At 39.6% G+C, this 27,028-nt stretch overlaps 2 protein-coding genes across 2 annotated transcripts in view; one reads left to right on the top strand and one right to left on the bottom strand.

The window, feature by feature from the left end:
• CTNNAL1 (catenin alpha like 1) overlaps nucleotides 1–21,523 on the top strand; it is a 58,797-nt gene extending 37,274 nt beyond the window's left edge. Inside the window, exons 8-19 of the mRNA XM_080378593.1 lie at nucleotides 256–342; nucleotides 3,844–4,002; nucleotides 5,639–5,731; nucleotides 6,043–6,193; nucleotides 12,144–12,181; nucleotides 15,431–15,481; nucleotides 15,579–15,733; nucleotides 16,481–16,529; nucleotides 17,355–17,411; nucleotides 17,544–17,663; nucleotides 19,954–20,037; nucleotides 20,148–21,523. Coding sequence (XP_080234719.1) covers nucleotides 256–342; nucleotides 3,844–4,002; nucleotides 5,639–5,731; nucleotides 6,043–6,193; nucleotides 12,144–12,181; nucleotides 15,431–15,481; nucleotides 15,579–15,733; nucleotides 16,481–16,529; nucleotides 17,355–17,411; nucleotides 17,544–17,663; nucleotides 19,954–20,037; nucleotides 20,148–20,309 — 1,206 coding nt within the window. The 3' untranslated portion in view covers nucleotides 20,310–21,523. The remainder of the gene's footprint in view (nucleotides 1–255; nucleotides 343–3,843; nucleotides 4,003–5,638; nucleotides 5,732–6,042; nucleotides 6,194–12,143; nucleotides 12,182–15,430; nucleotides 15,482–15,578; nucleotides 15,734–16,480; nucleotides 16,530–17,354; nucleotides 17,412–17,543; nucleotides 17,664–19,953; nucleotides 20,038–20,147) is intronic.
• Nucleotides 21,384–26,891, bottom strand: ABITRAM (actin binding transcription modulator). The gene is made up of 6 exons (XM_080378637.1): nucleotides 26,750–26,891; nucleotides 26,623–26,674; nucleotides 22,701–22,830; nucleotides 21,888–21,964; nucleotides 21,747–21,816; nucleotides 21,384–21,678 (listed from the first exon to the last, which is right to left on the bottom strand). The coding sequence occupies exons 1-6, from the start codon at nucleotides 26,799–26,801 to the stop codon at nucleotides 21,550–21,552; spliced, it is 510 nt and encodes a 169-aa protein (XP_080234763.1). The 5' UTR covers nucleotides 26,802–26,891; the 3' UTR covers nucleotides 21,384–21,549.
• Between the last annotated feature and the right edge of the window lie 137 nt (nucleotides 26,892–27,028).

Here is a 27,028-nt window from a genome sequence, read left to right as displayed (position 1 = left end):
AGAGCTTTAAAAACAAATTCCTGTTGAACAGAAACAGTCAATTAGCTTGCGTCACTGTTATTTTTAGGTTTGATGTGGTGATAGATGTTTCTATAAAAGAATTTTTCAGGTAGACTATACACAGGATATGCAAATGAAGACATTGCATCTAGAAAGAAAAGGCTGTCTTCTAAAGCAACTTGAAGAATGACACGATATGAAGGCGAGATTTGCTGGTTTTTTTATGTAATCTTGGTTGCTTTCTTTGGCTTGTAGCAAAATCAGAAGACAAAAGATCTCATGGAAGACTTGGAAGTAGCCATTTTAAAAACATGCCAGTGCATGAATGAACTTAAAAGAGAGGTAAGTCTAGTTTAAGCAAGCATAAACTGAATACAAGCTTTTAATTCTTGTAGTATGTGAAGTTGTAAAATAGGATACTGTACCCCAAAAGGCTGTTATCTATTTATAGACGAGGCTAGCTAAATCAGAATTCCATCAGGGAGCTAGTATGCAGTTATCTTCTGTTCTTACTTAGAACTGATTAGAAATCTGTTGGATACACAGGATGTTTCCTAACTCTGACAACAATTGTTTAAAAAAAAAAAAAAAAAAGAAAAAGAAGAACAACGTTTGGAAATAAGTACTATGTATATAATCAGTACTTTAAATGTAAAGGCTAAACTTCCCTTGGGGATGCATGCATTACTGTTTTGAATACTTTTTTTGTAGTGTGTGCTTAAAAGAATAAATTACATTTGCTGTTTGTTTGTACTTAACCTGTTCTATTGATTTCTATAGCAGAAATTTGCTATGACAGTGCCTTATACTCAGGTATTTTTCTGGACAGTTGGCAGCTGTGGTGTATGTGCCTGTTGTAAGTCATTCTTTTCCTAAATGCTAGCATGCTGGGTATCAACTTCCACACATACAAGATAGCTGCCTCATTTGGTACATGGGATGGAGTGTACTTGCTGATCAGGGTCCTCCCCCTGCCATTAACGGATAGCATTGCTGCCTTGTCTGTTCCACAGATTTGAGACAAATACAGAATTGTTTGTGCCCGACAGCTTCCAAAATATTTGCAAAGCATTCGGATAGCTTTTCAGCTACCTCATGTTATTGTTCCTTTTAAACAGATGGAGAAATGGAGACTTAAGAACAGTGAGGATTTCAATACTAGGCTACAGAGCAGTACAAAGATGTTGGGGAAGTATGGTGAACTCACATAGACTGAGCTCTCAGGAGCTGTAATTGGAAAACCCTGACTGCTCAAAAAAATCATGCTGGATATTTTTTGATAGAGGCAAAATGAGAAATTTTGTCTTCTGGAATATAATTCCTGCAGCTGTCCAGAAGATTTGAACAGTGTTTTGAATTTTTCAGTTGCGGTTACGTGCCTTGTGCTTCTGCCGTCAGGCAGTGTGTTGGGCTCCCAGAAGATGGAGGATACATAATTTGTGCACTTTGATTAATAGTTTTTTCTTTGGTCAGCATTATGTAGGAAGTCAGTAGCAGAGCTTTTCTGGAGTGACATTCAGCTGCTTTAACTTAAGATCATCCTTTTTGAGTAACATCGCTCGCATGTGTTGAATGAGAAGAAAGGGTTCCCAGTCGAAGTAGCATGCAACTATGTAATTTCATAAACCATAAAGCCAAAGGTGGCTGGAATATAGTATGTGGAAGAAATCATTAGTATCTTGACTTTTCTTGCAGCTCCATACATTTAAATCTTACCTTATCATCCTGCCCACAGGTTTCTATTTATGAAAATATCATGCAACAAAGACTACACATTTATCACACTTACAGGAATTTTGTCAGCTTACAGTAATAGAAAATTACCTTCTGTAAACCAGCTAACAGAAGTGGCATAATACACAAAATAGTGGGTTACCTGTGCCTTGTGATGTAGCTCCATATTAAAAGCAATGCAGGTGAAAACATCGCATGCTGTCATAGAAATTGTGGAGCAAATTGAGTGGGTGTGAATTTCTAAATTAATAAATCCTAAGTTCTGTATGACTTGGTTTGGTGACCTGTAAAGTATAAAAGCTTACTTAGTAAGAACTTTTTTAAAATGCACAGGATTCATGCTACCTCTGCAAGTAAATTCAGAGTATTATGTCATTTTCCTTGTTCTCTATGTAGTGATTGGATTGATCCCAGAGTAGCCATGCTTCTGTACAAAGGCTGAGGGGGACTGTCCTGTTGGTCTGACTTTGGGTGCTGCAGCGTAGCAACCAGGATCCCTGTTGGTGAAATTTAAGTGTTGTGAGAGCTGGGTGGCTGAGGACACAAGACAGCCTTGTTAAAAGTAGTTCTTTCCCATCTCTGTCACTTTATGGAAGAAACAAAATGTATGTTCCTTCCTTGGGATGATTTTCCTGCTGAATGATCAGAGACAGCATTAAGTAGAAGTAAATTTCTTTTTTAGATCAGGATGAAAAGAATCTCTAATGAAAAGGTAATCTCTATGTGGCCTATATATAAATGAGAATTACTTGTTCCTACTCTAACACTACAAGCTTTGCAGATACCCTTTCTTCAGAGCTGACTTCCATTTCTGAGGGTAGTGATTTATGCTAATTTTTAATAGCATGCAAGTAATGCTTTATAGATACTTTATAACACATTGTCATAGCTTTTTTTTTTCCCCCTCTAAAAAACAGTTTTAGCAGGTTTTGAGGCAACAATTCAGATTTCTTGCATGAAATTAAAAAATACCAAGCAAACAAAAACTTAAGTCTGGACTGCACAGGAAGTACTGCCCAGGAAAGGGGTAAAAATAGTAGAGTCCAGTGGAATAAAACCCTCAGCATATCTTTCTAGTAAAGGTTCTTTCCTCTCCAGTGTCAAGGCCCACCAGTGTCACAATTTGAGGCTCATTGTATTCATAAGAACTTGAAAAATACTTTCTTGAACAGGCAAGTTTTGTTGTATATTCAGCGCAGTCCAGCAAAGTGCATAAAATATTGTAAGACTTGTAATCGTCTTACCAGAATGCCCTCCTATTTCTAAAAAGGCTGCAATTTTGTTTTTACTTATGCTTTTAAAATGGGGCTGATTACAAGGCATAGGTAAACCTCCTATGACTAGTCACTAGAACTAGCAGCAGCTGTCACTGATAGCTGTTATCAAGCAGAGTCCTTCACAGCACAGTTTCAGCAGATCCATGTGTCTGAAAGTCTGCCTGGATTTATGGTTGTGTTTCAAGGGGAAGCTTCTCCTTGCTTGTTGGGATATAGGGAGAGTGTCTGAGACTTCTCCAAGACCCTTCTCTGGCTTCAGTCCCCTTGCAGAAAAGACGCTTTTTACTTTTTTAAGGCTGTGTCACAAGCTGATTATAGTCGAGCTTTTCTTTGCATCATTGAGAATTCAACTTATTCATAGGAACTTAATTTCTAATGAATTATAAACTCAGGTGCTGAGTGACTTCATTTTGTCTCACACAGTTTAATGTGTGTTCTTCGTGAGAGGTAGCGTGGCTATTGTGCCGTGATTATGCTGAACTTGGTGCCCTGCAAATTCATGCACCTGGGTTTTTTTCCCAGCTGTAACATCAGAAAGCCGCAGTGTGATCATATCCTTGTTTTGTTCAGCTGCTCTTTCGTTTCTCTCCATATTTGGTTGTGTGTTGTTTTTTTCTTTTTGAGTGTGGTGCATTTTATCTTTTTACTTTGAATAGTAATTGAAGAATTAAAGCCCCAGCCAATATGCAGGCTGTATATGAGCTTTCATGACAGCGCATCTTTTTGCTTCTTTGAAAAATCAATCTGTCTCTTAAGTTTATTTGACATGGTACTGGATGAAATTTTTTCCTTCCAAGGTTTATGTCTCTTTCTTATTTTAATGCTACTCAAGGTCCACAGTGCAGCAACATCTTTGGCAGCAGATCTGCTAAAATACCATATGGATCATATGGTTCTCAAAGCATTAAAAATCACAGGAGTAGAAGGAAACCTTGAAGCTGTAGCAGAATATACTTGCAAGCTATCAGAGCAGAAAGAACAACTTGTGGAGGTGAGTTCATGGCTGCTTTCATTTTGTAAGGCACTTATATCTGAGTGGCTGGATTTGCCTTTAATCTATTATTTAGGAAGGCTTTGGTCTGTGGTTTTGTGACTTTTATTTTATTTTGAATTCCTAGTATACTGTTTAATTTTGTATTGTTCTTGGTAGGGTCTGAGCCAGAGTTGTCACTGTGGCATGCAGTTGCTGTAGAAGGGATGAAGAGATCTAGTTCTCCTGGATCTAGACTCAATCTGCATGTATATACTGGAGCTAAAATAGTCATTAAAAAAACCAGGTTTCTAGCTCCAAGTAGAGACGATAGCCTTTTTCTTTCAAGCAGTAGGCATCCAGCAACAGCTGAATCCAAAGACACAATTTTAAGAATACTGGGAATGTAAGGTTAAGTTTCTTAATACAGTGAACTTGACTCTTTCGAAGATCTTGTGTAGTTTTTGTCAGTCATTAAAAATCTTTTCTCCTTTGTGAAAAACAGTGCATGTTTCATGTACTAATACATTTGTGGTTTTGTATGGTAGTATTCATACACGTGAACAAATAGGACTTCCAAGACTACTGAGGGACCGTGGCTGCAGAGGCTGCCTCCCCTCTGTGTACCTTGTTGCTCTTTTGTCTCAGATGAGCAGATGTAACTGTACCAGTAGGAGACCTACAAAGATACCTCATTTTGATCTGCAACATGGTGATGCCAGCAGCTATACTTATATGGCATCTTACACTCGCTAATTTCTGAAAAAATCCGGTATCATGTGGGGCTTGAGGATTCGGCCCAGAAGTATGAATATGCAGAAGCAACCCTTGAAGTTCTGGGACTGGCAAGTCAGCACTGTGGATTTTTAATTTCAGCTTTAATGTCCCCTTTTTCTGTGACTAATTAGTATCCTGGTGAGACACTGATTTTTTTTTTTTTTTTTTTTTTTTTCAGGCATAACCATGAGATTAAATAGTTTTTGTATAGGAAGCCTTATGGCATTTCTGATGATGGACAGTGCAGCTGGTTTCATATCTGCTGTCTCTGTCTTACAAATTCTCTTTTTGATCTGAAAACAGCAATGTTCCTCTCCGCTCAAAGTTCACTCTTAATCTTATTGGGGGGGGCAGGGGGGGTGGGAAAGATGACTACATTTCGGTTACTGTGAAAGCAAACAGTATTTCTTCTATAGATTTAATTTTACACTGATTTGCTCAAAGATAATTCAGTCCTCTGAATGATAAAACACTAAATTTTTCACATGGTTGCTAATTGCTGAGTAAGCCTGTTTTGGTGAAATCATTTGTGCTACAATTTTTCCAAGTTCCTTAGGTGTCTGATTACTTTCAGGTTTATTCAGTCACAAATATGGGAAATTGTTGTTGTATTTATGTATAAAGACTTTTCTTTCTTTTGGTGACTTTCTACATATTCCAAGTCAGGATTTAGCCCTGTTAGTTTTTATTGTAAATGTTTATTGTAAATTTAGTTTTTATCGGAAATGTCCCCTGAGAAACACCCAGCTGTGTGGTCCCCAGTAAGTTTCTGAAAGGACTATAAATAACTGTGTGTTTGTGTGTGTGTGCACCTTTTCTTACTACTAATTCTATATTTTTTACCATTCTTTTCTTTTTGAATTTTATAAAAAATATTTAGATGTGTCGCTTACTGAGGCATGTTTCTGGAACTGAGCCCCTTGAGATTACTTGTATACATGCAGAAGATACCTTTCAGGTCACTGGCCCACAGGTATGCTTAGCTTTTATCTCACCACTTCTGCTGGACATATATCAATAAATGTTACTTGTATGAAATTTTTTGAGACCTAACATTGAACTGTTCGAAGCAGCACGAAGAAAGAGTTACGCTTCAGTGTTGGGCAGTAGCCAAAGGAATGCACGAGGAAGATCATCAAGCCTGCAAATGTCAAATGAATACACTACAAAGACATAATAGTAGCAGTTTAATTTTGTGTTTTGCCTGTGTGAAGGCATTTGTGAATTCATCTGCAACACTATGTACTAGGACTTCCAATAGCAAGTATCTTGTTCTCTCTACAGATAATTTCTGCTGCAGAAACACTGGCATTACATCCATCTAGCAAGATTGCAAAAGAAAATCTTGAGGTGTTCTGTGAGGCCTGGGAGTCTCAACTGAGTGACATGTCTATGTTGTTAAGAGAAATCAACGATGTGTTTGAAGGAAGAAGAGGTAAGAATGCCATGTAGAAATAGAAAAATGTAAGTTTCAAACCACATAGTCTAATAATTTTAAGTGTCATTTCGGAAATACTATTTTCTTAAGAGAAGAGCACAATAAACAGTCCCTCATCCCATATGGCAATGTGGAATCTAGGTGGCAATATGCAAATCCATTGGTTTTGTATAGATGTTGACTTAAGCTGCTTATTGGATTTTTTTCCAAAGAAAAAACAGCTGAAAATTTAAAGGCCTGATTTGTGTAAAATCAGGTATGTTTAAATTTCCACACTGTGATTAGTTCCAGCAAAATCAAATGGAACTGTTCAAAGGACACAAAAGTATTTGACAGAGCTCTTTGCCAGCAGTGTTCGAATATTAGGGATACAGGGCTTTCATCCTGCCTTTTGGTTTGTCTAGGACATATCTATTCCTGACTATCAAGATATAACTTAAATTGTGTGACATTTAACTTATTTCCTGTGTTTCTGGAAAAAAAAATATATATACATATATATTCTATACTGTCACCTTGCCTTGTATTCGCTTCATAATGTAGTGAATGTAGCTATTTGATTTTTAAACTGCTGTCCTTTCTCCTGGATGGAATCTCTGACGACTCTGCACAATCTTGGGATATTTTCTTTGGTTGGTAAGTTTATTGGTATTTATACAACATGTAGAAGAAAACCTTGGAATCTTAGGAAAATAATTCTCTGTTTACTTTTAGCATAGGGTAATTTACCTTTAAAATGGAAGCCATTTTGTCTTTCATTTTTATTTAACAGGTTTTTTTCAGATGATGTCTTTAGTGTAGCCTGTCATACTACTTGTGGCTACGTGTTTGTTTCAGTCTTTAAGGTGTAATTGCATACAGACAGAATGTAATATATAACAATACTGAATGTCTTGTATTTTTAAGAAAATCACTCAGGTTTAAAAGTTTAGGTTTAGTTAAACACAGAGACTTCATTTTTCTGTATCTAATATACAGAAAAAGTCAATCCTTATTCAGGTTAGATGACACTTTATCACTACAGTACTTCATCTTCCTATTAACATGAGACCTTTTTTCATTTTTAGAGTTCATGTTGTCAGTTTAACTTTCTGTACTTGATCAGGTGTTTGTGTAAGCGGTTCTTTTGTGCCAGCTTTGTTGTGAGGACAGTAAACAACCAACCACAGAGCGCAATGTCTTAAATTGCTGCTGCTGATTCCTAGATGAACGTGTGTCTGAGCCTGAAGACTTGTTAAAGGAAATACATGATTGTTATCCTGTCTGTTCTTCCACCTTGGTCTGGAATGCCATGTAAAGATGTGTAGCAAGCAGAGATCCTGTTTATGGGCCTTTTAACTTTCAGTGGTTTTTTGCTTTGTTTTGAGAGCCAAGGGCATACTGACTTCCTTTAAACGTAGCATTAAATTTTATATAATACAGCTTAAAATACAGTATTACTCTAATATTCATGTGTTACAATAAATTTGGAATTTGGAGGGCTGATCATGCAGTAATTTATTTTTTCATATTCATACAATGGTCTAGCAGGATTGAATCGTAACCTTTTTATATATTTATATATGTGTGTGTATACATATATATATTTATTACTATTTAAATATAATAAAATTTACTGTTTAAATATAATAGGATGACAATCATGTGGCCACAGCAAAGCATATACTTGGCTCTCCAAACAAATACTTTTTGAAGTATTGCAGCAGATTCCCAACCACTCCTGTAGTTAGCCACTTTTTCTTCTCTTGTGGCTGCTGACAGCAGATAACAGATATTTTCCACAAGTGGTGCTTTCCAATTTCTTTGAAGTATCATGTCACAAGGCAACCCCATGTCATTGCTTGAAGGAGAGAGAAGTGAATGGGTAGGTGCTGCTGCGCGTGTTGGAGGCTATAGTGTGCGTGTGTGGGTCTGGGTGCGATGAAGACTATCTCCTCCTGTTCGGCATCGCCAGATGAGTCCGTTCTGATTAGCATCTATTATTTTCTTAGTCGTTCTTTCAGCATAAAGTGTTCTGATACCATTGGTAAGATATTAAGTGTAGCTCGTTTTCTTTATGTGGCCTTGGGCTTGTATTAGGTCTTGTATTGCCAAAACGATGCTTAAGAAATCTTGTCTCCATTTTCCTTCTCTCGTGTCCTGGCCTGGTAAGAGACCTCTCTGAATCTAAACTGTTTCATATTAACTGTCAGTTGTCTCCTTAGAAATAATGTGGTCTCCTATATCCACCTATCTTTTACAAAGTTTTTCTCAGTTATTGTGGGCTAATCCCTTTTTGTTTGCTTGTGTTCTGTTGTTGGACTTCAGAGTGACTCTTGTCAAAGAAAAGAAAGGAAAAAACCTCACCCAAACACTCCCACCTTTTTGCTTCCAGAAAATACCCTAAAGTTACATTGCCACTTTCAACATTTCTTTTCCTCCTTGAAAACATGACTGACGACCCCATAAATAAACTAAAATGTTTGTTTTTCAAGAGATCGTAAGAGTGGCATTCACAAAACTTTTGCCTCCAAACACAATTTTCACAATATTATATAAGGTTTTATTCTTCTCATAACTCATGATACTTGTCTTAATGTTGAGATTGGTAAAAGTGTCTTGATTTTACAGACTAAAATGTAACAAGTGCTTTATTCCTAGTAGAATGTGATTGCGTGTACCAAAAGATAGAAATACAGTAAGAAGGTATATTTTTTTTTCCTCCTCAGTTTAAGAACTTGTATTTTTGTACTACCAATTTAAATGTTTGGCTTTGTTAGAGAGTTCGGAATACAGCTTATGAGGCAAAAATTGAATGGTGACTGAATGTGCTGGACACATCAAATAAAAAAAGCATTTTTCTGATAACACTAGATTCACATTGTTTATACTGGTTCTTTATTTTTACAAGCAATTGCATAACTCCTTATCCGGTGTTCCTTTCATATCAGCAAATTAGGTATTTCTCATACTGAGGTTCAAAACTTGCACGTGTAGAGAGCCAGATTTTGCTTGGAAATGAAACTCATTTTTGGTATAATTGCATTAGATTGTGCCCAAGTTGAAACGGGCTGGTCTGGGGGAGTGGGGTGCACATGCACCTAGAGGTAGGGGGGTAGGTGGGCACAGCCCAGCCCAGTAATCCTCACCTGTGTTTTGAAAATGTCCCTTGTGCTATGCAGAGCTGTACAGTGAGGTAGAGTCGGCTGCCTTTTGCTTAACCCTGAAACGCTTTAATCTAGCGGTGAGGCAGCCCAGTCTGCACAGTTGGTGTTTGGAACTGGGCTGGGCTGGGGAGAGTGCTGGGCTCCTCTCAGCTGGGAGGTTGGCTCTGGTTTGTTCTCAGAATTGCTAGTTTAGGTTAGATACTTAACTTTGGGGTTCCTGCACTTTGAGATCAGTCACCTGATGAAAGTACCTCTCATTGTTCCAATGTGCTGGATGTCAGCCAGTCTCTTCCCCCACCCCCAGTTTTCTGGTTTCAACAGGCTGCAGGAGAATGTGTTGAATTATCCTCTGATCGATCCCTTGTAGCATGATCAGAAGTGAGAGAATGATTTATGAAGATAACTTCTTTTTCTGCCCTTCCGTTTTGTTTTGCCTGTTTGATTTGAGAGGAGTTAAGTGACCATGAGGATTTGGGAGGGCTGTAGCTGATAAATAGGGGGTACAGAGCAGAATTTCAGAACGTAGAAATTAGGGTACTAAAAAGAAGGGTGAAGCAGGGATGCAGTCATCCTACTCTCAGGTAAGAAATGAGATCAAAAGCAGAATTTAGAAGTTGAAATAGAGATATTTTGGAGGGAAGACCGTGACTGATACTACTGGAAAGCAGAGAATTGGAAGGCAAAGAGGATAAAATAATAACAACTAATTTTAGAGGAAAAATGAGTTTGAGAAAACATTAGGAAAAGCAAAGGCAGGCTTAAATAAATGAAATGAAGATCATAATATTGCAAAAAGCCTTTTGCTATTACAGCAAAGATCTGACTTACAAACTAAGGAACTTAAATACCTGAAAAAAGTGTATGTGTATTCTATTAATTGAATCAAATATAAATTCTGTGATTATACCGATACAATTTAATATTTTCTGATGAAGTAGGATTATCTTTGGCCCAAGTTGATCTGCGCTTTTGAAAGATCTGGTAGCTGTGGGTCCAGTGGGGTGGGGTTTTTTTGTGTGTGTATGTTTTGAGTTTTTATTAAATGTTCCAATAACGGTGAGATCCTTCCTCTTTCTGAATATGGTGAGCAAATAAACCTTGTAAAGCCAAATAATGGGAATTGCTTGAAGAGCAAAACAAAGTAATTTTTTTTTTTATTATTTCTGTTTACCACCTCTTTCCATTCGGTTTCCATAATTCTGAATGCCCACCTTGTATGAGTGAGTAGTATGCCCTCTCAGTATGCATTTGTATTCCATTTGTTATGTCAAAGCTTTCTGTGTTTGAACTTTTGTTTTGTTTTGTTTTTAAACATGGCACAACAGGTTTTTACATAGCAGCAAGGAGATCTTTTATGCTACGGCATTTTAAACTTACAAGTTGGTGTTTGTTCTTGACGTGTCTTACATGCCCTTTAGCTGATGTTTTGATACATAGAATGTTGTAAGTCACTTCTCATAATTTTTGTCAGCCTTTGGTGAAAAATCTTGCTTGAATGCATATTTGGGCAATTAATTCTGAATAACTCTGCATTCTGAAAAAAATAATTAGGCACCTTGTGCCCTGGTAGCTCATTTCATCTTTTCCCAAACTGGGTAGGGGAAGGAAGAAGTGATCTTAGGGAAGAATTACATTTTTCATACTTATCAAGAGGGTTGAGGGACACTTGTCAACTTACTGAAATTAGTTTTTTAGGTGTTAGTTGCCTAGGCATGGAGCACATGATCTTTCTGTGGTGTCAGGAGATAAAGAGCATACTTTCAAAAATGACGAATGCACAAGAGAACTGTCTTCTGAGGACTCGGAATGGAATTTCTGTAAGAGCTGATAGAAGAGGAGGAAATAGCAGTTGTAGTGGGGTTTGTTGCTTGTCCTTTGTCTGTCGAGGTGCATCATGTCTATGCAAACCTGGTCCCGATATCCATTATAGTAGCCCATTGTTTCTTCAGGTAAAATCTGTTTTTCACTAGTTTTTAAGTTTTTATTTTATTTTTATTTGATTTATCAGATTTTCTTCTCCTGAATCTATTGTAATAAATATGTCTTGATAGATAATTAAGTCTGCTGGTAACTGGAGCTCTAAACCTAGGCTGTTAGCCCAGGCGCTGTTTCCTCTTGCTGATAAACTCCTCTTACTACTTCTAGGTGACACCTAGAAGGACTTTTTTCTTTCTCCGTTTGTTTTGCTCAGGCTTGGAATATCTGAGGCTCCTGGGGATATAAGAAATAATTCAATAAGTGTGTCAATTGCTACAGAACATTTTCCTTATAAGGTACAGTGCGCAAAGGATACGTATAGTACAGTACAACATGAGAATTTTATTGGCATTACGTAGAAAAACCTGCCTAGGTATTTCTCGCTAGTGGCATTGCCTACTCAAAATTTTAGACCATCCAACCCATGCCAGCCTTATGTGGAACTACCATTGTATATTCAGTACTTTGGAACAAAATGAGTGCGTGTGGTGATAGCATTTAATGGTAGTTATTGGAGAGAGTTGCTTTACTTGCTTGTGGATTGCATGCAGGGAACCAGAAATCATACTGAGGGAAACTGTTCAGAGAAGCTTATCTGCCGGTTTCTGAGAGCTAAAATCTGAACAGTGCAGTGTTCTTGGCTTGTCTGTCTCTGGAAGCATGAGACAGAGGGGGAATCCTCTGCAATAATCAAAGAGCAGGAATTACAGGTAAGTAAGTTGCTATTATAGTACTGTAGCTTAAGGAGGGGTGGAGTACGGCATGTGATCTCATGATTAAAATCTGAATACAAATCTTGGTGTAAACGTATGTGTTCTTCATAGGAGAGAAGCGTGTCTACCTATCACTGCCCAGACCAGGGGTAAGTTGCTTTTAGGATTCTTGTATTTATTCTGTATCTGCTGTTAACTAATTGATTTCTTTCCATGTCACACCTTGATGAGGGCATAGCAATACCGTGGTAACATGCATCCTGACTGGGTGGGTGAACAGTAAAATATCAAATTTTGTGTATTTATTAAATGAATAACAAACATACTGAAAACTAGGGTAACTCATTACATAATATGCTTTAATCACTTTGATTGTACATGAGCTTTAATGCCTCTTCATATTTTTTACCACTGACTTGACTGTCATGCTGTATAATAAAAAATGCATTGTGACTATTAAGAATAGAATGAATACACTGAAACATACTGAAAATAAGTCTTGATAATCTGATTTTTCTTCAGTGTTGTTGCCCGAGTTGACCTATTAGGAACAAATGGACATATTTAAGTCTGTTGTAGGGTCTTCAGAAAATGGGTTCTTGTTTCCTTCTTTATCTTAAGTGCGTTTAATACAGAGAAAAAAGCTACACCAAATAGCGAGTTTTAGTTGTGAGGTAATCAATATCCTTAGCTGATCATAATTTATATTACGTTGTATCTGAGCATCTGTGTATTAGGAAACCTCCTAAACCTTATTAGTATTGTGTAACCAGTCATTTGATTCACATGCTACATACTGAATCTTTTCAGAGGTGGGAAAAAGGAAGAATGATCTCAGGAGGTACAGTAAGCTCTAGCTTGTTTCTTTCTCTCTTTGCTCTCTTTCCATAACATGTAGTGTTGAGGAATTTGGGTGTGAAATGATCCCATCTCCATGTCTTCTGTTGTACAATTCTGTGACTTTAAACACAATGTGCTACTTCTGACCTTTAATGAAAAGACAAAAGGGCATACCTTAGAAATCCAATCTTCAGATTTAAATAGAATGTGTGTGGCTGGGTGAGCATGGGTGAATTTCACGGGTACAGAACTAAGTATTGAGGCTGGAAAATAGATTGGTTCCATGACTTTTGATAGGGTTTGATAGGGTCACTGCTTTGACTAAGCTACATAGCTTCTAGACTTCAGCCAAAATTTAAAAGACGAGATGTTTGAAGTCAGATTCCCACTTACTGATTCATGCGTCCTTTAAAAATACATTCAATAAAAACTTTGTTCCCAGGTTAAACAGTTCTGCATTGTTGTTTAAAAGGTTACTGCCTTCTTTTGAATTCTGCAAGATGCTTGGATTTGGGGAACTTATGAGTAATATGTGTTTTACAAGTAGACAGGAAATGTAGATTACATCCATAAGACAACAGCATCTTCACAGGGTAACTTCTTTGCCTAACTGATGCACTGACCTTTGGAACTGCCTCTCTTCCCAGTGCTGTGACTCTTGCTACTGACTCTTCCCTCCCTGCTGCCATCACAGACATCTTGCTGTGCCTGGCTAATGCCCATGCTGTCCCTGCACAGAAGCCACACTTCCCCTGTTGATCCAATTTGATCACATATTTTGTTACATCTGTTTAATTGCAACTGTGCTGTTTGCTGGTAATGAGTGGCATCCTAGCCAATGGCATAGATGAGGACGGAGCAGTAGTGGTGATTCATGTGTGTGCTTAATGCACGGGTATATTCTTCTCCATAGCATTAGGTGTCAAATCATGTTTTAAAAGCAGAATAATTTCTTATCCGATTTGTACTGATTCTTCTGTTAAAGTAGTGTAAGTGAATACGAGAATAGGGAAGACTACAGATCTCAAACATTCTGAGGTTTCTTTAGTTATTTGTGGATAGAAAAACTTACCTGTTCTAGAATGCTGGTTTTCTTGAATACCATTCACTCAGCAGCTTAAACACTTGCCTTACTTTGGCCCAACATTTGTGTTTACATACAAATCTAGTTTGGCTTTGTGTTCCTTTCTTCTTTTAAGACTGCCTTAAAACCAGCGTTTCTTGAATTGCATCTCTAATATGCACGTGATCAAACTTAATTAGGAGTATCAGTTCTTACACTTTTTGCCAGATCTTTCAATGAGATCGGCATTTCTAATACATAGGCAGTATGACAGTGTCTAATCTGGGTAGACATTCATAAGATTCAGAATAATTAAAAATTTGGGGATGAGAAAAGGGAAATGGCATGAAAGCTAAACTGAGCAGCAAACTGCAGTAGGAACTTCAATTGTAGTATTTTATTTCTGCTTAAACTCTTGAAATGAGAGATGGAGATGGCACCTGAAGCTTATTTCTGTTGCTGTTCACAATGAATAGTGGCTTCCCCCCCTGCAGGGATTACTGAGTTTAATTTGCCCAAGCACTCCCACTAATGAATAGCAGCTCTTTTCAGATTCTCAAACAAGGATCTGAGTCCTGCACTCTTATCATCCAGCCTCCTCCAGTGGCTCACTCCTCCAAGTTATGACACCAACTTTGTACTTTCCATTCCTCTGCATTCAGAGCAGTTTCGGAATGTGGACTGTGGCTCCCGCATCTGTTAGTTTTTGATGTCTGCACAGTGACAGCACCAGCACATGAAGTTAAAGCCAGGAACTACAGCTCTCAACATGCTAGTTAACTGATTTGAAATAAATAATTTATTATTGTGTATATGTGTTACACAATTGGCAAGCTCTGCCTTACCGGATAGCCCACTTGCATCAGTACCACTAATCATTGTTTAATCTGAGCCAGTATTTGGCTTGCAGCCAGACTGGTATTTCAGGTAGTTCATGACTTAAATAAAAGAAGGAAACCAACAAAAAAACCCCAAAGTGTCAGTATTTGTTTCCAGCTACTTCAACAAAGTGACGCAGAATAATGAGGTACATCATCACACTAGCATTTACGTGGGTTGTCCCCTAGATCAGCCTGCTTCTAGCTAAATCAACTTCCAAGTCCCTGTTACATGAGAATCATCTTTGATGGAAACATCAGTGCAGTAGTACTTGATTAAGACTGTTTATTTAGTCCAAAATATTACCGAGGATTTAGAGGGTAAGGGGAAGAGATGTTTTTGTGTGAAGAAGTAGAGTCTGAGAACTGTGGAAGAGGTCTTTTCCTTGAAACTTTAGGACTTTAGGGTGTCTGTAGGCACAGAGACCCTGTTTGCATGTGCCATTTGAGGACAGCCAGATCAGAACAGGTTCTCAGCTTCTACTGAGAAATTTGTCTGAACAACCGCAACTGTCCTGCAAAGTCTGCCTCTTAGGCAGAGCCACATCTTAGGATTTGTTAGTAAAATGATTACGAATTCCTTTTATTTAAAAAATATTATTTTTTGTTTGAAACAGAAGCATAATGCAAATCTGAAAGCATTAAAGCCAGTCAAACTAGATACTGAGGTAAGATGCCTTCATTTTAGTAAAAAAAAAATTATTTTTTCTTTTCTTGTCAGAAGAATGTATTTTCAAGTGCCGTAAATATGGTTACCACTTACAGGAACAGGCAAAGATTGCAAAACTTGGATTAGAATTGCATCTGCTCACATCTGATGTGGATTCTGAGACAGAGAAATGGGAGGATCAAGAGAATGAAATCGTGCAACATGGACAAGGCATGTCAAGTATGGCCTACTCCATGTATTTATTTACCAGGTAATTACGCTGTATGCAGCATGTTTTGGTGAGAAGAGAAGCATTAAAAGAGTTTATAAGAAATAAGACAATTTAATTTTAAGTGTATAATAATAGGGACGCATTCAGAAAGGACTTTTAATTTTACCTTTTTGCTTTATAAATTCTTGTAAATTTCTAAGCTGTTCAATAATAAAAGTAGGGGTGGTTTAAAGTGCTAAACATCTGTTTTGTTGCAGAACAGCTATTTAATTATCTCTTGGGTACAGAAAAAAATTTAAGAAGCATGTTCATAAATACTTTCAAAATTGAAGGAATTAAAGCACAGCTCTATAACTGTAGATGAGAATTCACTGATTTTGGCTGTATTGAAAGGTGTTTTGAAACTTGCCCATGCAATGTCATTTTCTTATGTGAAGAATTCAGGGGTTTTTTTTGTGTAAGAGATGAGATTATTTTTCTTACCTGCTAGTCCAGTAATACTCAGTATGCCAGAGACATGGATTTCTGTTGTTGTTCAGCTGATGAGAACTGAACCGTTCTTAATTTCCCAATGGTGCTGTAGCCACTGAGGTGTTTATATAATATTTTGAAATGCCATTCCTGTAGTAAGTTATTGTTGTGTGTAGTATATTCTAAAGGAGTGGTATTTTACAGTTCAGTGGTGTGAATGGGGAGGAGAGAGATACTATAAATTGTGCAAATAACAGGCAATATAATCTGCAGCCTGTACATGGCATAATATTCTGCTTTCATTATTTCCCACAGAGGAGAAGGACTTCTGAAAACTACTCAAGATTTATTTCATCAAGCTGAGGTAATGTATTTTTAACAAAATAGGAGTCAGGCAGCCTGAGTTGAGAACAAATTGGAACTCTTAACTTGCCAATTCCTTAAACATAAATACAGTGTACCATGATCTGAATGGCAACTGTAGATTTTAAGCAGCCTAACCCTGGTTACTCTCTGCTGGCTCTCTACTTTCTGAAAATTAACTTCTGAGTGTTCCCATAGTAGGCTAAGACAGCATTCATTAAATTCCAATTGGGAGTAGGAATAGCAAACTGGCGTTATGGCAAATAGGGTGCATTTCAGTGCATCAGTAGTACTCACTGTGTCACTCAGCTCGGTCCCTGATGGTGGTAATGGATGCTCCATCCTAGTCTGAGCAGCAGCAGCATTTTCATGGGAAAGAAAGACTATGCAAAACTGAATAATACGAATGAAAGACAAGAGGCCAAATGAAGGCATGTGGCGTGGTATTGCCAAGATAGATGTCTGTGTTTAACAGGAGACTGGTTACCTTTGTCTGGACAATATAAACAAACACAGCAGGTGTCACCTACCCACAAAACTCTTGTGAGCTGCTACAGTGCAAAAAATAATTGGAAGTCAGGTTTTTTTCTGTGTAAAGGGAAAGCCTTTAAACCTTGCTTATCTGGGAGAATGGCCATTTGTAACGTAGCTTATTATTTCAGAAGTCACTGCAAACTGCTAACTTTGTTAATTATAAATGTATACAACTACCACAAATATTGCCTGTAGCTTTTTTACTTTAGAGCACGCTATTGAAACAACAAGGGAAAAAGAGCCTCATCTTTCATTGTGGTTCATTTTGTTACACGCTTTCTCCCTTTTTCAGATTTTTGCTACAGAGGGCACAAAGCTTGCTTCGGCTCTTCATGCCTTTTCTAATCAGGTGATGTATGACCTCTAAAACAGCCATTCAGCTTATGGCACTAGTGATACCACTTAAAACCTGGTTGTGCCATCTTCTCCATTAATATCAGAGCCTTTAACAAAATGGTTTTGTCTTCCTGAAACTTTTCAGGTACACGATGATGACAAACCTTTGCTTCTGTTGGAGGCTGAAAAACTGATCTCTATGTGCAAGCAGCTGCAAATAACAGCTAAAGCTTCTGTTCAGGGTAAAAGTGCTACCTTTACAAAGGTAAGGTAAAAACTATATCTGTTCCTGAAAGTAAGACCTAACTTGTTTTGAAATATAGTAACTTATTAATTAATGTATGCTTCTGCTAAAATATTAGGCAGTTCATGACAGTGGAACTTCTTAGATTGATAGAGGAACATGAAAATTAGTAAGTACACATTTTATGGTGTTGTGCAAGCATTTTTCTGCTGTGCAATATGTCATCGTTGCTGCACCTTATGTAGAAGATGAATTTACTTCAGCTTGAAGTACTGGTTTGCACTTAACATGTTTTGAAAGCTGATGTGCAAAGTGTAGAGGAAGAACAGCAAGAATTGTTCCACTTGCTGAAAATGTTTTGTCTGTTGGGACATCCCTTGTTCATAACTGTCATACAAGCCATTTACTGCACTGTCTTGTCTCAGAGGGATTTTCTTCAATATGGGTGATAGTTTTCTATCCTTTTTTTTCATTTCCCCTCTCCACTATCAGAGCAGGGCTTCAGTGACATTTATCGTGACCTCACCCTCTCATTCATGCCGAGAATTTGATAGGAGGCAAAATATGGTACGCTGGCAGCCAGCGTGCCTGGAAGCCTGCCAGTGGTAGCTTGGATAGTATTACTCTGCAGGTGTATATGAATGTTTTCGTTAGAGAGCATGGATATCCAAATTCTGTGTAACTGGCCCAGTGCCCACAGACATATCGTTGATATTAATGTTTTAAGGAGCAGTTTGCCTACCCCTAGCTTATCAACTTCAGAGTCTTAAGAATCAGTAAAATAAGTAATGGGATTTTTTTCCTTCCTATTATTAAAAGCAATGTAATGATTGGGGTTTGGATTTCACTGTTAGTGAAGGAGTTTACAGAAATGTTTCGCAAGACAGTGATGTTCCTGGACTGCTATTAAAATAAATAAATAAATAAATAAAAATGTGGAAATGTGTCCATAGGCTTCCACTACTTTATATCGCTTTTTACTGCCAAGAACTTTTTTCAAAGAACTTCTGTCAACATCTCCTTCAACTTATCCACTAGATAAAGAGGGATACTGGAATTTTGCCATGCTGCAACTTGAAAATTTTCAACTGAATAATATGAGATGGAGTAATGTGGTATATAGTAATACTGTGACCCACTAGATTACAGTAGTAATAGTGACCCACTAGAACTTCATTCAGAGAAATATGAACTGTAATTAAGTGTACATGGCTAAGAAAGGACTTCAGCAATCAAAGTAGTAATGAAGGTAATTTGTATTTCCACCACTGTAGTAATTATTCTGTTGTTATTGATGCTTCACATAAATGTAACAAATTCCAAACCCCAAAGACTCTATTATGGAAATACATGCTTGCTTTTCAGTAGGTGGAGTCTTACTCTAGACTGCCCAGAGTTTATTTTGACATTATTCATATTTGTGATGAGTAAAGGTGTATACAGCTGCCATAAAAGTTTCAGCATTGTTACCACAAGAACTAGATCTGCAGACCTTGGTGGGGAATAGGGGTCAGGCATTTTGAAGAACTTCAAGTATCCCTGAGCAGCAATGTGATCAGTGTGAGCAAGACCATTTCTGTGCACCTGGATGTTTGTTTCCAATGAGCTATGGAAAAGACTTTTCAATTTTACAGCAGGGACTGAAACAGACTAGAGCATCCAAGCCACTCAAAACCAAACTGAGCACCTCAGGGCTGCTGCTTGGTTTGTTTTACGCTCTCTAGCTGAACTAAACGGGAACTCCAGTCTGTTTATACAGTGATTTTATCACTTTACATAGTGATAACAGGCTATCAAATTAATGTTTGTTGAGGGCCCAGACTTGTGACTTGTGCTGAGTGTTAGACTCGAAGCATAAACTTAAATGCTTTAAGATCTAGCTAACTTACAGCCTAACATATATCAAGGTAAGGTTTACATGATGCATGGCTCTCTAAATCATGCTGACAAGACATAAAACAAAAGGAAACACATGAAGAATTGTGAGAATCATATCTAAGATGGTAAGGGCTCTTTTCCAAGACACTTACTACTGTTTACTATGTTATTATTAGTTCCTTCTCCTGGGACGTGTGTCATTCCCTTGTCTTTCCTAGCTCAAGTCTTGGGTTAACAGAAGGCATGCTGTTGCTTTACGTGCACTATATAGAGAAATTCAAAAAAAGTTAGGCAAACCCTTTTGATTAGAAGGGATTTATGAAAGACAAATATTACATATTTAAGCTTGAAATAGATTATCAAGTTATGCATTAAACAATTGCCTAATAAAAGTAATGAGTGGTCTTATTCTACTCTTAACGGTCTTGTTTAGGTTGATGCATGCATTCTGAAAACAAGGAATGTGATGACTCTGTTATGCCAGCTTCTTCCACTTTGCTGCAAATTACTGAGAAAGGTGAGTACTTGGTTCATCTGCAATATTGTAAAGTTCTTTTGATTTGTTTTTTTTGTTGGATTTTTTGGTTTTGTTTGGGTTTAAGAATATTTTTTTATATATATATACAGAATAAAGCAGGAAATGGATGTCTTAAACCTGCTCCACCATGGAGAGAAGACAGACTACAGACCGGCAGAAATGCACACACCCCAGAAAGGAGAGCTGAGACATTTGGCATCAAGTCTTTAGAAAATCATGTAACAAACATGACGTTTTTAGAGAGCAAGTAATTGTAGCACTTAGAAATGCAGAAACTCCCATTTGAAAATAACACTTGCTGAATTTTAAATAATGCTTTCATTTGTGGAAAGTCAGACCAGGTTAATTTGAATTAAAGCTGTTGACCTTTGTCACATCTAATAGATGTCCCATTACTTAGCAATGACAACACCAGCTAGTCTAATTGTTACATATTTTTATAATGTGAATGCCTTTCCTATGCTCACTATTGATACTGGTTTTGTAATTAATGCTTATGAATGTCTTAATGGAGGTTTCAACCCAAAGATGCTGCTAATAGACATTTTATATAAAGAACCTTGTGCTGCATATGCTGTATGTAACACTACTGTTGAAGTCTGTAAACTCATCTCTGGCCTATTTCAGTCTATGTATTTGATAAATCAGAATCAGGAATATAGTCTGAAAGGCTGTGGCCTAAAGCACTGAAATGTTATCTTAGTTACGATTTATGCCTGCAATTAAGTACTTCTAGGAAAAAACCCCTCTTTTAATAGCTGCGCCACTGAATTTTAATCTTGTTGACATGATTCGTATTTCCAAAAGTGTATTTCTAAGTGATTAATACTCTTGATTCAAACCCCTTCTCTTTTACCCTCTTTATTTGTAGATGGCAGTTGTTGCTTCCTTTTTTATTAAAACTTACTGAGCAGAATTTGAATTGCATGTAGAACCACTGAAGTATTATGTAGACTTTACATTATACCATTTAAAATTTAAGAAAATAGATACTCATTATGACAAACTTCTGTACAAAGGGCATTACTTGACTTCATGATGCCATGAAAATACAACCTGGTGTGAAATACATATTTTCAAGTTCATCTGCTCTTTGTACACAGGCTTCTGTTGCATTTTTATTTCCAGTTCACCTTTGTCAAACACCATATTGTATTAGTTTAGCTAAATTAAGTGATGGCTAAATCATGATTTTTCTGTATGTATTATGCTTGCACTGAGCAGAAGCAAAGCTGCCTGTGGAACATAAATACTCTCCAGCGTATCATTCTGTGCTTATTTAAAAACTTGTAGTGCTAGAATTCAGAGGAAAAAGTGGAAGCAGATTTTCATATACAAACTTATTGGAACTGGTTTATTCTTGTATGAATCAAGCATTTAATTTCCAGTTTTAAAAACGGGCACTAGGCCTTCCAATACCATGGAAATTACAGTATATAAAAAAAGTAGCTCATTTAGTATCAAATACAGATGATAAGTGTGTAATTAATTTCATGAAGAAGAATTAAGACGTTTCAACAAAACCTCCCCATACTCCTTCTGTGTCAGCAGTCCTTGAGTTACACTCTTGCTTTCTTCAAATTTGGGTAGAACCACTGCAATGTATCCCTCGGTTGATGGCTAAAAAGCAAGACTGAAGTTAGCAGTGAAATAAAAGTTAGAAAGTAAAAAGCAAGAAAGTGTCCTACCTTTTCTTGCAGAATAGCAGGATTGCTAAGAATGTTTTCGTTCACTTCGATCAACCGCCCTCTTATACAACTGCAAAAGTGTTTAGATTCAGTAGAAATGCACAGCATGCAAAGGTAAGAAGAAAAAGGGGAAAACCTTACCTGTAAACTGTGTATTCCTCTCCATCTGAGGAAGATATCCTGCACAGAGGGGCAAGTTCTGTTAAAAACTGAGCTCCCTGCATTGGAAAAATAAACATATATATACTTTTAATTACACAGGGCTTTTTCAGGTATTACCATGAGCAAAATAAGTTTGTAAGCTTCTCAGAACAAAGCAAGGAAGTGTGATAGCTACAGGTCATTGCAACTCACGTTGCTTTCCTGTGCTTAGTTATGTGCTGACTTAGTTACGTGCACAAATCAAACAGAAGCTTGTTTAAGACCTTACAGGTTTAGTCATAACGTTTCTTGCAGAATAACATGACTTGTAGTTTGATCAGATGAAAATCAGGGGATAGGGGAGAAAACCAGAACCATTTATTTCAGTATAACCAGGTTAAACTACACATACTTGTAAAACTAACATGAAACACTCTGTACTAGCCCATCAGCTATCTAGGTATGCTTGAGGAAAAAGAGTAGTCTCCCAATCCTCTGCATTTTTGTGGAAAAAAAATTTCTATCTTTTCAGGGATGTTTAAGCCCCTCTGTACGCTATGAAAAAAATGACTAAAAGCAACTGTTAGCCTTGGTTTGAGCAACACGGGAAGCTGCTGGTGCCACAGGAGCACTGCAAGACATCGGCTGAGTTAGACGTTCTCAAGAGGTGCCTGTCTAAATTCCTCAGCTGTGTAGTATTTGTTTTAAAATAAAATGTAAAGGCAACTTGGTAAGTTTCTATCCCAGAAAGGACAGAAAGTCTCAGGCAGTGTGAGAGATTAAAATGAAAATGAACAGAATAAAACGTCGCACCCTTTTTGACTTCCCAGAGACCTTATTCTGGAGTCTGCTACAGTTGGCACTGATTTGGTAGTTAACACTTTTAATTGTTTTTCCACTTTGAAGAAGAGGATGGGCTTCTGCCAAGGTGATGACACAGATTCTGCAAGGAGAAACAGGGTTATTACACTGCAGTTGTGAGAAGCCATGTTCTTGTGTGCTCTAAGCAAGCTCCACAACCTCCTCTGCCTATACTGGTAGGATTTAAGACCAACACTGACTTCTTCATTTTGGCTCCTAGTCTAAAATGCTAGCAAGGCCTTTGGTGTTGTGAAAGCTATTGTTTACTGCCACTCTTTAGAGCACAACATTCTTCCCTCTGCAGTTTAGCAGGAAAATTAAGCTTACTGCAGTGGGACTCACAGGACGGGCACTTACCAGACTGAGGGAAGAAGCAAGGACAGAGGGACGGGTCTGGGTGACAGCATGGGGGTTGAGTAGGGTAATATCTAGGACACAATTTACCTGAGCTAATGAAGCAGAATGGCAGATAGTTGCCAGCTGTAGATCAGAGACAAATTTTAGTTTCCCACTTACAAAAATATCAGATACAGGATCAAACTGGCCTCACTTTCCTCGGGGCATCTCACTTGATGCCTGCCATACCAAACTAAATGAAAACTGCATTCTGGCCTAAAGCAGCCCCTACAGGAGGTGCTTTATTCTGAGGTACCAGGCTGGACCACCAAAAGCAGTACACTGCTTAAGTTTAAACAGAGCCACAGCTTTTTAAATAGGCTGGAGATGTTCTGTCTGGTGCTGTACCCCATGGGAGCGTACCTGGCTCACTTGCACGCTGATAGCTGAAGGAGATACTCGCTTAAGACGATCAAGTAAAGCACCGTACTCTTTTGTTGGAAAACATAACGCAAGGCAATGTTTCTCAGAACAGCTAAAGGCCGACAGTGGTGACTAGTTACGGCAGATGAATCCTTTGGTGATCTGGGCTTTAGTTAACCTGCTGTTTGCGTTTTATTTGATTCTAAAGGAGAGTTATTTCTTGTCATGCAGCTAGAGAGTTTGAGATGCAGCCAGCTGTAGAAACTAGGCCTGCCTTCACCCCTGGGCTAGAACCATGCACAAACACGGAAAGCCCAGAACTTGTCAATAAATTAACAGAGATGAAGCTATTTTGTTTAAAAAGAGTTTATAACCTAGAGCAAGGACCAGAATTAGCAGAACAGGAACTGCAGAGAAAAACCACGGCACAGAACTAGATCTTTCCCTGTGGATGGTGCATCTGTCTCCCTGCACTCCTCCTTCGGCTGCAAAGGTGATGAGGGGACTGGAGCATCTCCCTGATGAGGAAAGGCTGAGAGAGCTGGGCCTGTGTAGCCTGCAGAAGAGAGACCGAGAGGGGATCTTATCAACATCTACAAATATCTTAAGGGTGAGCGCCAGGAGGACGGGGACAGGCTCTTTTCAGTAGTGCCCAGCGACAGGACAGGGGGCAACGGGCACAAACCAAAACATGGCGAGTTCCACCTGAAGATGAGGAAAAACTTTGCCTTGAGGGCGACAGAGCTCTGGAACAGGCTGCCCAGAGAGGCTGTGGATTCTCCTTCTCTGGAGACATTCACAACCCACCTGGACACGATCCTGTGCAACCTGCCGCGGGTGACCGTGCCTTAGCAGGTGCCCAGACCAGGTGATCCCCAGAGACCCCTTCCAACCCCGACCGTTCTGGGATTCTTTGCAAGTTCTTGCCGTGCAGCTCCCCGCAAGAGGGAGCTGGATCCTGGCGAATATTTTCAGCATGTCCCAGCATCTCAAAGGGACCAGAACAGCTCCCTCCCCTCCACCCCTGCCTCTTTCTCAGGGGAAGGTGACAAATCATCTATTATTTCAAATGTTGCCTGTTAGAGCCGAGACCTAAAAAACCAAAAAAATCAACAGAGAATTTTACACTGCTTAGAAATACCGAGCTGAGCCACAGCTCCATCTATAACGGTAAAATACTTTAACAGAGCATTTGGCTAAGCTGCTGTAGAGGCCAAGGGTCCTGCTATTTCAGAATTCAAAATAGCAAAATCTTCACAGACATTTGAACAAGCGTTTATATTTTTATTTCCTTTCCTCCATATCAACAGGGTTGAAACTGTCATTTATATTAGACATCTGAGACTAATAACTACATATTTAGTGCAAATGCGAGGGTGTCCTTTCTCGCTGTTGCTGTTATACCTGTTATGCCCAGGTACTTGGGTTTCTGTTTCCAAAGAATGAGAAAGCGAACTGCATGAGATGGCCACAGGGGAGCCCCAGCTCTGCAAGCTGCGGCGAGGCGATGGCTCTGCCCTGCGCCAAGCATGCCTTCCTGGTCCCCTGAATTCCTCATGGGAGCAGGCGACCCACCGGGAACAACAAATTCCTCCTCATCTTCCCTCAACGCGTAAGGAACTGGCACTGCCAGTTTTTGTGCAGGCAGTAGTTCAGTTCTGCTCTTCCCTGGGGGACCGGACACCCCAGAAACACTCAGATGCCACCAGTCCCCCTGCGGTCAGAACAGGCTGTAGCAGAAGGGCAGGAGCTGGGTGGGTGAAGGTACCTTACTAAGAGTCCAAAGCAGGTGCAGGGTTGATTTGCTCCAAATCACTGGATATCCAGCTACATCGAAGTACCAGCAAAGTATGACGTTTTATTTCCTACCTTGCTCTTGCTGTCCATAGCAAACATGTACAATTAAAAGCAATTGAGTTGTAAATAGGAAAAGCTAAATGTTTGTTCAAATTGAGCCCATTCATTTGCTAGAAACCAAGTTAAACAAACTAATTCTAAATGTTACTATGGAAAAGCCCTCCGAAATGTTGGTCACCTGCTACCAAAGGTGATGTCAAGGGCCCTTTCAGCGGAAGAGGACACAGGGACCCCAGGGCAGCAAGGCAGATGCCAAATGGCCTTTTTACAAACCTGCTTGGGCAATATGGGTGTAATAAGTAACTAAGGGTAATTTGCTGATCAAAGGGGTTTTTAACAAAAGGAATGATCTTGCTGTAATAGATTTGAGAATGTTTTGTCTGGTGAGAAAAGAGTTAACTGTTAACCATGAAGTTGCGAGATGTACCTTCGCAAGGCCAATGTTAAACCATAATCTCATGTTACTACGACAACCTTTGTCTTCGTCTAGACTTTAGTGTAAAAATAGTTTAGTTTTGTAATATACAGCTTCTTGCTCCGGGACTGAGAGCATAACTGTTTGCTTAAACCAGCCTTGAAGTTGAGAATAAAAGGGCTGTGTTACTTGTCGGAATTTGCGAGCCTGGATGGAGCTGTGATTCCCCGACTGCCGAGCACGCTGGTTTTGCTTTCCTGCCTTAATAAATAATTAGTGAATTTATTTCGGGCTCTAGTTATTTCAAATTAAACTATAACATGGGGGAGGGGGTGGGGGGCAGGGACCTCCAGCTCCCCTGTTCTTACAGGTGTAGTAATTAACGATGGGACATGGTTTGGCGGTGGCCTTGGCAGTGCTGGGTTAACAGCAGGCCTCCGTCATCTTAAAAGGTCTTTTTGCGCCTGAACTATGGCTCTGGGATATAGGAAGGCAAAGGTCTGTCACTCCCCCATCCCCGCACCTGGAAAAATCCCGGTTCGCCCGGTATTCCGCGCTGCCCCCGCCAAGCCCCCGAGCCATTCCTGCAGGAGTGCTGCCCCCGGGTCAGGAACACACACCCCCCACCGCCCGGTGCGGGACCCCCGCGGCGCGGGACCCCCCGGCGCGGGACCCCCGCACGCCGCCCGCGAGCGCAGGGCCAGGAGGGGGCGCTGCCGCGTCCTGCCGGGCTGCACCGCCCGCTCCCCGCAGCGGCCCGGGCTCCGCAGCGCCAGGGCCGGCCCGCGGGCACCGCTGCTCGGGGACGGCGGCCCGCGGCCCGCACCCCGCACCGCCACTCGCCTGTTGGAGTGCTGCAGCACGCAGAAGTCCTCGCACGGCCGCCCCTTCACGTCTGCAATAGGGCACAAGCAGCAGTGAGCGGCCGCCCCGCCGCTGCCGCCCGGCCCCGGCCCCGGCCCGGCCGTACCTGGCTTGTACCAGCGTGTAAAGTACCGCTCCGCGCCGCCGCCCGCCGCCATCCCCCCGCACCGAGCCGCCCGCCGGCGCGCAGCGATGACGGGCGGGGGCGGCCCCGGGACGGGGGCGGGCGGCTCCACGGCACCACCCACGGCACCCACGGCACCGCCCCCGGCAGCACCCCCAGCAGCGCCCCTTCCTCCCCCCGCCCCCAGGTATTGCCCGAGGCGATCGTTTTCACTAACTGTAAGAAAATATAATTTTACCCAATTAATTATTATTTTTTTCT

This window comes from Falco punctatus (genome assembly GCF_963210335.1).
Source record: "Falco punctatus genome assembly, chromosome: 3".
NCBI lineage: Eukaryota > Metazoa > Chordata > Aves > Falconiformes > Falconidae > Falco > Falco punctatus.
Note: the sequence above shows the minus strand (reverse complement) of the source record. Positions and strands in the feature narration are given on the sequence as shown.

Bases quoted from the DNA above. Each gene is read 5' to 3' on its own strand.
- ABITRAM (XM_080378637.1), bottom strand. From the start codon at position 26,801: ATGGCGGCGGGCGGCGGCGCGGAGCGGTACTTTACACGCTGGTACAAG. The intron at 26,675-26,749 runs GTACGGCCGGGC...GCCCTATTGCAG, and splicing joins TACACGCTGGTACAAGCCAG to ACGTGAAGGGGCGGCCGTGC. The intron at 21,817-21,887 runs GTAAGGTTTTCC...ACACTTTTGCAG, and splicing joins GAGGAATACACAGTTTACAG to TTGTATAAGAGGGCGGTTGA.